The sequence below is a fragment of the Callionymus lyra genome, chromosome 18 (genome assembly GCF_982586985.1).
Source record: "Callionymus lyra chromosome 18, fCalLyr1.hap1.1, whole genome shotgun sequence".
Taxonomy (NCBI): domain Eukaryota; kingdom Metazoa; phylum Chordata; class Actinopteri; order Syngnathiformes; family Callionymidae; genus Callionymus; species Callionymus lyra.
The window spans coordinates 2,978,211-2,991,692 of NC_141835.1; the positions used below are offsets into that span (position 1 = coordinate 2,978,211).

Consider the following 13,482-nt stretch of genomic DNA (forward strand, 5'->3'; position numbering starts at 1 on the left):
ATCTATCTATCTATCTATCTATCTATCTATCTATCTATCCATCCATCTATCTATCTATCATCTTCATCCATCCATCTATCTATCATGTATCCATCCATCCATCCATCCATCTATCTATCATCTTCATCCATCCATCTATCTATCATGTATCCATCCATCCATCCATCCATCCATCCATCCATCCATCCATCTATCTATCCATCCATCATCTATCATGTATCCAACTATTATCTATCCATCCATCTATCTATCATCTTCATCCATCCATCTATCTATCATGTATCCATCCATCCATCCATCTATCTATCTATCTATCTATCCATCCATCATCTATCATGTATCCATCCATCCATCCATCCATCTATCCATCCATCATCTATCATGTATCCAAATATCATCTATCAATCCATCTATCTATCATCTACATCTATCCATCTACTTTTATACATAAATATCATTCTTTGTTCTTTCTGTTTTCTTTTCACATGTGTTTGTTATTTATCACTGGATTAGTTATGAACTCAATTTAAATGTAATTGTTTTTTAAATGTAGTTTTATTTTGTTAATAAACACTTGAATCGTTCACTTCCTGCCTGAATAAAACCAACGTCGGCGAGTCGACCTCATGCAGAATAACATGAATAGTATTTTAAGCAACGCCGTTTACTCGAGGTACATCTAGATACTTTGGACATATAAATACTTCTCGATATATTGTGAAATATATATATTTGTGTACTAAAGTAGTAGCTTCATCATTTAATTGATCATTTCCTCAGTGGCTCACATGTTTAAATACAACTAAACTCTTACTGGATCCTTCTTCAGTGACCATCCCCAGACCTTCTGCTTTGTTCTGCCTCTCGAAGGCGTTGAGGTCCAGAACACTGGAGATGAAAGTGTGCGTCACTCAGAGGAAGTGTGTTAACTGAGTTGTCGAGTTGTGTTACCTGCATGACATCATCAGCCCAGATAAACTTTTGAAAAAACCAACATCTCTTTTCTCCTTCAGGTAGTCGAGCATTTTCTGTGAGGAGATCAACTGATGAAGCAAAGCTCTCTGCACACACACACACACACACACACACGCACACACACACACACACACACACACACACACGCACACGCACGCGCACGCGCACGCGCACGCGCACACACACACACACACACACACACACACACACACACACACACACACACCCTCTCTCACACTCTCTCTCTCACACACACGCACACACACAAACACACACACACACACACACACACGCACACACACACACACACACGCATACACACACACACACACACACACACACACACACACACACACACCCTCTCTCACACTCTCTCTCTCACACACACGCACACACACAAACACACACACACACACACACGCACACACACACACACACACGCATACACACACACACACACACACACACACACACACACATTGACACACGCTTACTCACAAACAGAAACACTTGCAGAAACTCACACGGTCAGAAAAACTCACACATTCACACACTTACAGAGACACAAACTCCCACATACTATCACACACACATTCACACACATTCACATACTATCACAGACAGACACACATATTCAGACACACAAACATGAGAGGCGCACACACATACTCTCACACACAAACGAACACACACAGACTAACAGAATGAAACACGAACAGAAACACATAGATGAACACACAAATACAGACACACACACATTGACATACACACTCTGACACACTCTCACACACACAAACCAACACACACACACATATAAAAAACACACACAGACTAACAGACTGAAACACGAAGACACACACAGATGAACACACAAATACAGACACACACACACATTTACACACTATCACTCACACACATTGACACACTCTCACACACATTGACACACTCTCACACACATTGACACACTCTCACACACATTGAAACACTCTCACACTCACACATTGACACACTCTCACACACAGACACACATCAACACACTCTCACACACAGACATTGACACACTCTCACAAACAGACACACATTGACACACACACATTGACACACTCTCACACACATTGACACACTCTCACTCACACACATTGACACACTCTCACTCACACACATTGACACACTCTCACTCACACACATTGACACACACGCTCTCACACACAGACACACACTCTCACACACAGACACACAGACATTGACACACTCTCACAAACAGACACACATTGACACACACACATTTACACACACACTCTCACACACATTGACACACACAGCAACATACTCTCACACACATTGACACACTCTCACACACAGACACACATTGACAGACACTCACACACACACACACAGACACACACACAGACACACATTGACACACACACTCTCACACACAGACACACATTGACACACTCTCACACACATTGACACACCCTCACTCAAACACACTCTCACACACATTGACACACTCTCACTCACTCACACACACACACAGACACACTCTCACAAACAGACACACATTGACGCACTCTCACTCACACACATTGACACACTCTCACTCAAACACACTCTCACACAAATTGACACACTCTCACTCACACACACTCTCACACACATTGACACACTCACTCACTCACACACACACACACAGACACACTCTCACAAACAGACACACATTGACACACTCTCACTCACACACATTGACACACTCTCACTCAAACACACTCTCACACACATTGACACACTCTCACTCACACACACTCTCACACACATTGACACACTCACTCACACACACACACACAGACACACTCTCACAAACAGACACACATTGACACACTCTCACTCACACACATTGACACACTCTCACACACTCTCTCTCACACACATTGACAGACACTCACACACAGACACACACATCAACACACTCTCACACATTGACACACTCTCACTCACACACATTGACACACACACTCTCACACACACACACACATCAACACACTTTCACACACATTGACACACTCTCACACACTCTCACACACTCTCTCTCACACACATTGACAGACACTCACACACAGACACACACATCAACACACTCTCACACACATTGACACACTCTCACTCACACACATTGACACACACACTCTCACACACACACACACACATCAACACACTCTCACACACATTGACACACTCTCACTCTCACACACATTGACACACACACTCTCACACACACACACACACACACACACTCTCACACACAGACACACATTGACACACTCTCACACACAGACACACACAGACACACACTCTCACACACACAGACACACACATTGACAGACACTCACACACAGACACACACAGACACACACAGACACACACTCTCACACACACCTGCTGCACGACCACGTTCCCTCCGTTCAGCACAGAGATCCCGAGCTTCAAGGTGAAGGTCACCATGTCTCCGAGTCGACCTGAGGAGAAACACTTGAGTTGATGCTGCAGAACATCTGGATGGAGACTCTGAACCTTTGCTGGCGCTGATCATCTGCAGAACCATCTCCGCGGCTCCTCGCTCGTGCAGCCGGGCCTGTTGGTACAACATCTTCTGCTTCTCCATCTCCTTCTCCTGCAACACTCAGGCTGCTGTGATGCTCCTTCACCACCTTCACCGAGAGGAACCTACCTCGAACGTCTTCTCCTTCCCTTCCTCTTCCTCCTCCTCCTCCTCTCCCTCGGCACAGCTCTGTCAGGAGACAAACATCTCAGGTCCAGATCATCTCCAGAGGACGCTCTCGTTACCTTGGCCATCATGTCTGCGTACGCGATGTAGAGCGGATCTTCATCCAGAGAGCTGATGGACGGACTCAAGCTTAAGATCTTAGATCATAGCAACAAGAACCTCTGGGATCGTACCTGCACTCGGTCAGAGCGTTGTGGCTGAAGTGCAGGACCAGCTGATGAAGAGGGTCCGGCTGCTGACGGACCTCCTCCTCTTCCTCCTCCTCCACCTTGTTCTGCAGCTTCTGCTCACAGGAATCAAACCTTCAGCTTCAGGACACTAGGAGACACTCGTCCAAGTCGGTGGTTCTCAAACGACTCCGGGTGAATCACTCAGAGACAAATAAAAGCTAAAGGAACAATGTTATCCTGAGAGATCCTGCCGATGACTGAGGACGAGAGGATACAGTGAGTCCAGCAGCTTTTAAAGCTGATATTTGGACATATTTTGGTTTGAAAACAAATGAAAACATTTACGACTTCAAGAGTTGTGTGGTCTGTAAATACTACAACACCAGAGTCAAGTACTGGACAATACTACACATATATACTTGTTACTACACTATCACAACACCAGAGTCAAGTACTGGACAATACTACACATATATACTTGTTACTACACTATCACAACACCAGAGTCAAGTACTGGACAATACTACACTTATATACTTGTTACTACACTATCACAACACCAGAGTCAAGTACTGGACAATACTACACATATATACTTGTTACTACACTATCACAACACCAGAGTCAAGTACTGGACAATACTACACATATATACTTGTTACTACACTATCACAACACCAAAGTCAAGTACTGGACAATACTACACATATATACTTGTTACTACACTATCACAACACCAGAGTCAAGTACTGGACAATACTACACATATATACTTGTTACTACACTATCACAACACCAGAGTCAAGTACTGGACAATACTACACTTATATACTTGTTACTACACTATCACAACACCAGAGTCAAGTACTGGACAATACTACACATATATACTTGTTACTACACTATCACAACACCAGAGTCAAGTACTGGACAATACTACACATATATACTTGTTACTACACTATCACAACACCAAAGTCAAGTACTGGACAATACTACACATATATACTTGTTACTACACTATCACAACACCAGAGTCAAGTACTGGACAATACTACACATATATTCTTGTTACTACACTATCACAACACCAGAGTCAAGTACTGGACAATACTACACATATATACTTGTTACTACACTATCACAACACCAGAGTCAAGTACTGGACAATACTACACATATATACTTGTTACTACACTATCACAACACCAGAGTCAAGTACTGGACAATACTACACATATATACTTGTTACTACACTATCACAACACCAGAGTCAAGTACTAGACAATACTACACATATATACTTGTTACTACACTATCACAACACCAGAGTCAAGTACTGGACAATACTACACATATATACTTGTTACTACACTATCACAACACCAGAGTCAAGTGCTGGACAATACTACACATATAAACTTGTTACTACACTATCACAACACCAGAGTCAAGTACTCGACAATACTACACATATATACTTGTTACTACACTATCACAACACCAGAGTCAAGTACTGGACAATACTACACATATATACTTGTTAGTACACTATCACAACACCAGAGTCAAGTACTGGACAATACTACACATATATACTTGTTACTACACTGTATATCGTATCGTGATACTTATTGTATACACACTCCTAATTATAATGTAACTTCTGATGTTGTTATTGCTTCATATTCAGTTCACACTCCTGTCACTTTGTTCAACTTCCACCTCAAAGAATTGTTTGACAACCACAAACTTTACAATCATCGATCAATCGTCGGCAGGCAGTGGATTAACATGCAGACACACACACACACACACACACACAGCACATGCTGACACACATGCACACACTTCTTAACAGACGAACACACAGCAGCCAGATGGATTCAAGCAACATCGTCATGACAACTTAAGGACTTAAACGGTGACGTTGAATCATAAGAAGTTCATGGATGTGTTCACTAGAGGTGTCGATGTTTCTACGTGTTTCTGTACACGTTTGATCGAAGCTCATCAACTCTGAGATGTATCATCTTTGTATTGCAGTTGCACCATAAAACCACTAGAGGGCTCTGTCTCAAAATTTAAATCAAAGCCATTCTAGTAGTCATCAGACAAAAATGGTATTATTGCAAACATTAGAGATAAATAACAACTTCATTTAAAATATTAACAGCCCGTTTATAGCGTCCCAGTCGTGGAGTAATAGTAAGACGAGTACACAGTTAATATTTGTGTTGCTGTTTGCATGTGTATATGTTGACACCTCTAGTATTCACCACTACACACACAGTGAGACTCAAACTGATGTCGTCCACGCTCTGACATCATCAGTGATGTCGTCCACGCTCTGACATCATCACTGATGTCGTCCACGCTCTGACATCATCACTGATGTCGTCCACGCTCTGACATCATCACTGATGTCGTCCACGCTCTGACATCATCAGTGATGTCGTCCACGCTCTGACATCATCAGTGATGTCGTCCACGCTCTGACATCATCAGTGATGTCGTCCACGCTCTGACATCATCAGTGATGTCGTCCACGCTCTGACATCATCACTGATGTCGTCCACGCTCTGACATCATCACTGATGTCGTCCACGCTCTGACATCATCAGTGATGTCGTCCACGCTCTGACATCATCAGTGAGGTCGTCCACGCTCTGACATCATCAGTGATGTCGTCCACGCTCTGACATCATCACTGATGTCGTCCACGCTCTGACATCATCAGTGATGTCGTCCACGCTCTGACATCATCACTGATGTCGTCCACGCTCTGACATCATCAGTGATGTCGTCCACGCTCTGACATCATCACTGATGTCGTCCACGCTCTGACATCATCACTGATGTCGTCCACGCTCTGACATCATCACTGATGTCGTCCACGCTCTGACATCATCAGTGATGTCGTCCACGCTCTGACATCATCACTGATGTCGTCCACGCTCTGACATCATCACTGATGTCGTCCACGCTCTGACATCATCACTGATGTCGTTCACGCTCTGACATCATCACTGATGTCGTCCACGCTCTGACATCATCACTGATGTCGTCCACGCTCTGACATCATCACTGATGTCGTCCACGCTCTGACATCATCACTGATGTCGTCCACGCTCTGACATCATCACTGATGTCGTTCACGCTCTGACATCATCACTGATGTCGTTCACGCTCTGACATCATCACTGATGTCGTCCACGCTCTGACATCATCACTGATGTCGTCCACGCTCTGACATCATCACTGATGTCGTTCACGCTCTGACATCATCACTGATGTCGTTCACGCTCTGACATCATCACTGATGTCGTCCACGCTCTGACATCATCACTGATGTCGTTCACGCTCTGACATCATCACTGATGTCGTCCACGCTCTGACATCATCACTGATGTCGTCCACGCTCTGACATCATCACTGATGTCGTCCACGCTCTGACATCATCACTGATGTCGTCCACGCTCTGACATCATCACTGATGTCGTCCACGCTCTGACATCATCACTGATGTCGTCCACGCTCTGACATCATCACTGATGTCGTCCACGCTCTGACATCATCAGTGATGTCGTCCACGCTCTGACATCATCACTGATGTCGTCCACGCTCTGACATCATCAGTGATGTCGTCCACGCTCTGACATCATCACTGATGTCGTCCACGCTCTGACATCATCAGTGATGTCGTCCACGCTCTGACATCATCACTGATGTCGTCCACGCTCTGACATCATCAGTGATGTCGTCCACGCTCTGACATCATCAGTGATGTCGTCCACGCTCTGACATCATCACTGATGTCGTCCACGCTCTGACATCATCACTGATGTCGTCCACGCTCTGACATCATCAGTGATGTCGTCCACGCTCTGACATCATCACTGATGTCGTCCACGCTCTGACATCATCACTGATGTCGTCCACGCTCTGACATCATCACTGATGTCGTCCACGCTCTGACATCATCGGCGATGTCGTCCACGCTCTGACATCATCAGTGACATCATCAGTGACATCATCGGTGATGTCAGGCTGTTCCTTCACAGGAGCAGTGACGTGACCAGGCTGCGATGGCGCCACTAGGGGGCAGCATCAAGTACTTACTGCAAGGTCCTGCACTAGCTTCTCCTCAAAAGAGTATTCCTCTGTTTCTATCCATATTCTCTGATAGGCCAGGAGGAAGAGGTTAATGGAGCGATGCCTGGGGGGCCGGGGGGGGGGGCAGGGGGGGAGGGTTAGATCAAAGCATGAGAGAAGTTGTTAGTTCAGGGAGCTGGTACATCACACTGGTCACCGACAGAACAAGTGATTTCTTTCTGTCGCGTCTGACGAGTCACATCCATCATGTTGGATTTGGAATAAACAAGTTATTACAGTATTTATCGGACTATAAGGACTTTATAAATGATTGGATCCATCTTGATGTTTCACAGGATTATAAGAAGCATTAAGAGTAATAGTACAGAGCCTAGCCGTGTAATACTTCAAAGCCACGCAGAGTAATAATACAGAGCCTAGCCTTGTAATACTTCAAAGCCACGCAGAGTGATAGTACAGAGCCCAGCCTTGTAATACTTCAAAGCCACGCAGAGTAATAGTACAGAGCCCAGCCTTGTAATACTTTAAAGCCACGCAGAGTAATAGTACAGAGCCTAGCCTTGTAATACTTCAAAGCCACGCAGAGTAATAGTACAGAGCCCAGCCTTGTAATACTTTAAAGCCACGCAGAGTAATAGTACAGAGCCTAGCCTTGTAATACTTCAAAGCCACGCAGAGTAATAGTACAGAGCCCAGCCTTTTAATACTTTAAAGCCACGCAGAGTAATAGTACAGAGCCTAGCCTTGTAATACTTCAAAGTCACGCAGAGTAATAGTACAGAGCCCAGCCTTGTAATACTTTAAAGCCACGCAGAGTAATAGTACAGAGCCCAGCCTTGTAATACTTTAAAGCCACGCAGAGTAATAGTACAGAGCCTAGCCTTGTAATACTTCAAAGCCACGCAGAGTAATAGTACAGAGCCTAGCCGTGTAATACTTTAAAGCCACGCAGAGTAATAATACAGAGCCCAGCCGTGTAATACTTCAAAGCCACGCAGAGTAATAGTACAGAGCCTAGCCGTGTAATACCTTAAAGCCACGCAGAGTAATAATACAGAGCCTAGCCGTGTAATACTTCAAAGCCACGCAGAGTAATAATACAGAGCCCAGCCGTGTAATACTTCAAAGCCACGCAGAGTAATAGTACAGAGCCCAGCCGTGTAATACTTCAAAGCCACGCAGAGTAATAGTACAGAGCCTAGCCGTGTAATACTTTAAAGCCACGCAGAGTAATAATACAGAGCCTAGCCGTGTAATACTTTAAAGCCACGCAGAGTAATAATACAGAGCCTAGCCGTGTAATACTTCAAAGCCACGCAGAGTAATAGTACAGAGCCTAGCCGTGTAATACTTTAAAGCCACGCAGAGTAATTGTACAGAGCCTAGCCGTGTAATACTTTAAAGCCACGCGGAGTAATAGTACAGAGCCTAGCCGTGTAATACTTTAAAGCCACGCAGAGTAATAGTACAGAGCATAGCCGTGTAATACTTCAAAGCCACGCAGAGTAATAGTACAGAGCATAGCCGTGTAATACTTTAAAGCCACGCGGAGTAATAGTACAGAGCATAGCCGTGTAATACTTCAAAGCCACGCAGAGTAATAGTACAGAGCTTAGTCGTGTAATAGTACACAGTCTAGCGGCGTAATACTTTGTGGCCTCAGGGAATAATACTTCACAGCCACGTGGTGTAAATCTTCAAAGCCTTAGAAAATAATACTTTGAAGCCTTTATAACTAATACTTCAAATCCCAGTGAAGAAATACTTTGAAGCCCGGCAGAGTAATACTACAGAGCCCTTGCGGCGCGGATTTGTAGTTAATCAACATTTTGAAAGGTTTTATAATCTGTTCAGGGTCAATCAATCATAACGATTATATTTGACACACTGTCCATATCTTAGATCAGTGGATCTACGACGTGCCGATAAATATGGTATAGAAAATAATAGACATTTCTATTTAATGACATCATCAAACTAACAATAACGATCATTAAAAGTCGACACTTCTGACACAACGTCACTTCCTGGAGTCGAACTCCTGCAGGAACCTGTGAGAAGGAAGTTCTCCGAGCGCGACTCAGTTCAGAGCAGCTTTCGTTGGAGTCTCCGGTGCCAACATGGACCAGTGGATGGAACCAGGGGGGCTCACGTTATTGGGGTCTGAGGGGACGTGTTAAGAGGAGGCGGGTCGTCATGGCAACAGCGGTGGAGGTTACCGTCAGCACGTGGAGCAGACCATCACAGTCGGCGCTCTCGTGCACGCTCTCCAGCCAAACGTGTCCGTAGGCCTTCAGGAAGTAATTGTTATTTTTGTGCCTGAGGACAGCGAGCGACACGGAGAAGAAGAAGAAGAAGAAGAAAGAGCGACAGACATGTTGAGTCGACGGACGAGTGCGAGCTTCAGGTTAACACTGTCGTCTCATCAGATGCAGACCGTCGTATTCTTTGTGTTTTACTCCCGTTCTCTGGAAGTTTCTCAGTGTCACCAGAATATTGATGGTTCATTTTAACATTTCAAAGTTTTATTTAAATGTTTCAATGTGTTTTTTAAAACCCAGTTTGATATTTTAATTTCAATTAATTTTTTCTGAATTCAATATTCTTCAATTCTAGTCGTTAAAATGAAATATAAAAAATGTTGGTATAATAGTATCATCAGACAATACCTGCGAGGTTTCCTTGATCTAACTTTCAGCAAATCCTGTACGACAAGTGACTTTAAAAAAGTTTTTTTGAATTAATGCCTTTATGATTTCAAAGTCTGTGAAAATAGTAAATGTTTTATTCAATTGTTACTTAATTTTTAAAATTTAATATAGAAATATTGAATTTAATACTAAAACATATTCAAATTCTAAATAATAATTTAACTGTCAATCTAGAATTGTATTTAATTTGATTAAAAAATCTTAATCATGTGCTTCTACGTCGTCACGTGATCGTCTGATTGGCTGAAAGTTGGATCCAGCAGCTCTGTGCTCTGTTGCTTTTGTCTGGTGACTCGATTATACCAACGTTTTTATATTTAAACTTAAAATACTTTGAAAATATATAACTTTTCAATTTAGAAATATTAAATGTAACTTAAAAATATATATTCAATGCTTAAAACCATTTAAATAAAGAAAAGTCTAGACTGAACAGTAACATTTTAATAAAAGTTTGAATCGTGTGCTTCTACGTCGTCACGTGATCGTCTGATTGGCTGAAAGTTGGATCCAGCAGCTCGGTGCTCTGTTGCTTTTGTCTGGTGACGCGATTATACCAACGTTTTTATATTTAAACTTAAAATACTTTGAAATAAACAACTTTTCATTTTAAATAAAATGATTTTGTAATTACTGGAACAATAATATATCTGTAAAATATCTTTAAAATCTATGAATATATTAATTTAATTATTAAAAACTCATATTACTCCCAGACGAGGTGTCAATCAACCTCGTTCCTGGACTTTTGGAGGTTTGTTTTCTTTCTGAGAATATGAAGTAGTGACTGGAGCAGGAAGAACCAGGCATGACTCCATCCACCTGCTGCAGAAAACCACCTGACGCCTCATCATTCGTTGAAGAACACACACCTGGGCAGGTTGTAAAGCGGCGCCATCCGGAAACAAGCGACGACCGCTCGCTTCCTCTGCTTGGACAACAGCTTCTGCCAAACACACTTCTTGGACCTCAGCGGCTGCTCCACCTGCTCCAGGTTGTAGACGGCGGCGGAGATCCTCTGGATGCGGTCCACCACGCCGTCGGGGTCCGGGGGTCCGTCGCCCCTCGTCACCACGTCCTTGTAAAGGTTGAGCTGCCACCTCACGGCCGGGTCCTCCGACTGAAGGGTCAGGAGGTCAGAGGAGGAGCATCCATGTGTCCGGACGCTTACCTTCACTCGCAGGTGGAGGTTGACCCTGATGTGATCTTTGACCTCCTCGTCCGTGTCTTTCTGTTCCGGGGACAAGAGAAAACGAGTGACTGGCAGATATGGAAGACCAGGAGGGACATCATTAGGTATTAGAAGGGGATTGGAAACGAAGAAAAAGGTAGAAATATAAAGGGAAATAAGATGAAATTTAAATAAGTTTACACTCATTTAATTTCCGTCCCTGCGTCACGATGATTGGTTTGATCTTTTACTATTGGGGTCAAAGGTTAAAATCAAGTCCCAGTGTGTCAGGGACACGAGCAGAACAAGGAAGACGGAAAAAACATGAGCAGGTGAAGACGGTCAGTCAGAGTTGTTTGGAATATGCTTTTTGTTTCCTTTTTTACATATTTCTTATAGGGGTGTAAGAAAAAATGGTTACACTTAAAAAATATTTTTTTTTTCAGAATAACAGTTTCGTCTTTCAAATATTATTTTAATTAATATCATAGTTGTTTTTATAGTTTATAACTAAATCTACAAGTAACATGAAAATATTTGCTGCCTTTCTATCTTTGTTTGAAATTAAACTTCCTGCCTCTAGATGGCATCAGTTGTTACGTCCTCCACAGCTAAAGGAAGAATAAAATGAGATGACTGAGGACGAGAGGATACAGTGAGTCCAGCAGCTCTTAAAGCAGATGTTTGGACATATTTTGTTAGAAAACAAATGAAAGTAGTTACGACTTCGTCAAGAGTCATGTGGTCTGTAAATACTACAACACCAGAGTCAAGTACTGGACAATACTACACATATATACTTGTTACTACACTATCACAACACCAGAGTCAAGTACTGGACAATACTACACATATATACTTGTTACTACACTATCACAACACCAGAGTCAAGTACTGGACAATACTACACATATATACTTGTTACTACACTATCACAACACCAGAGTCAAGTACTGGACAATACTACACATATATACTTGATACTACACTATCACAACACCAGAGTCAAGTACTACACAATAATACACATATATACTTGTTACTACACTATCACAACACCAGAGTCAAGTAATGGACAATACTACACATATATACTTGTTACTACACTATCACAACACCAGAGTCAAGTACTGGACAATACTACACATATATACTTGTTACTACGCTATCACAACACCAGAGTCAAGTACTGGACAATACTACACATATATACTTGTTACTACACTATCACAACACCAGAGTCAAATACTCAACAATACTACACATATATACTTGTTACTACACTATCACAACACCAGAGTCAAGTACTGGACAATACTACACGTATATACTTGTTACTACACTATCACAACACCAGAGTCAAGTACTGGACAATACTACACATATATACTTGTTACTACGCTATCACAACACCAGAGTCCTGGACAATACTACACATATATACTTGTTACTACGCTATCACAACACCAGAGTACTGGACAATACTACACATATATACTTGTTACTACACTATCAATACACTATCACTATCGTGATACGTATCGTATCAAACAA

The 13,482-nt window shown here is 42.7% G+C and overlaps 1 protein-coding gene across 1 annotated transcript in view; it reads right to left on the reverse strand.

Annotated features, from left to right (window-relative positions):
- Positions 1-13,482, reverse strand: part of LOC148060068 (ryanodine receptor 3) — a 149,429-nt gene that overhangs the window by 26,696 nt on the left and 109,251 nt on the right. Inside the window, 10 exon segments of the mRNA XM_087780003.1 lie at positions 815-888; positions 952-1,028; positions 3,412-3,491; positions 3,547-3,646; positions 3,704-3,763; positions 3,820-3,871; positions 3,934-4,043; positions 10,266-10,365; positions 11,630-11,877; positions 11,929-11,988. Coding sequence (XP_087636129.1) covers positions 815-888; positions 952-1,028; positions 3,412-3,491; positions 3,547-3,646; positions 3,704-3,763; positions 3,820-3,871; positions 3,934-4,043; positions 10,266-10,365; positions 11,630-11,877; positions 11,929-11,988 — 961 coding nt within the window.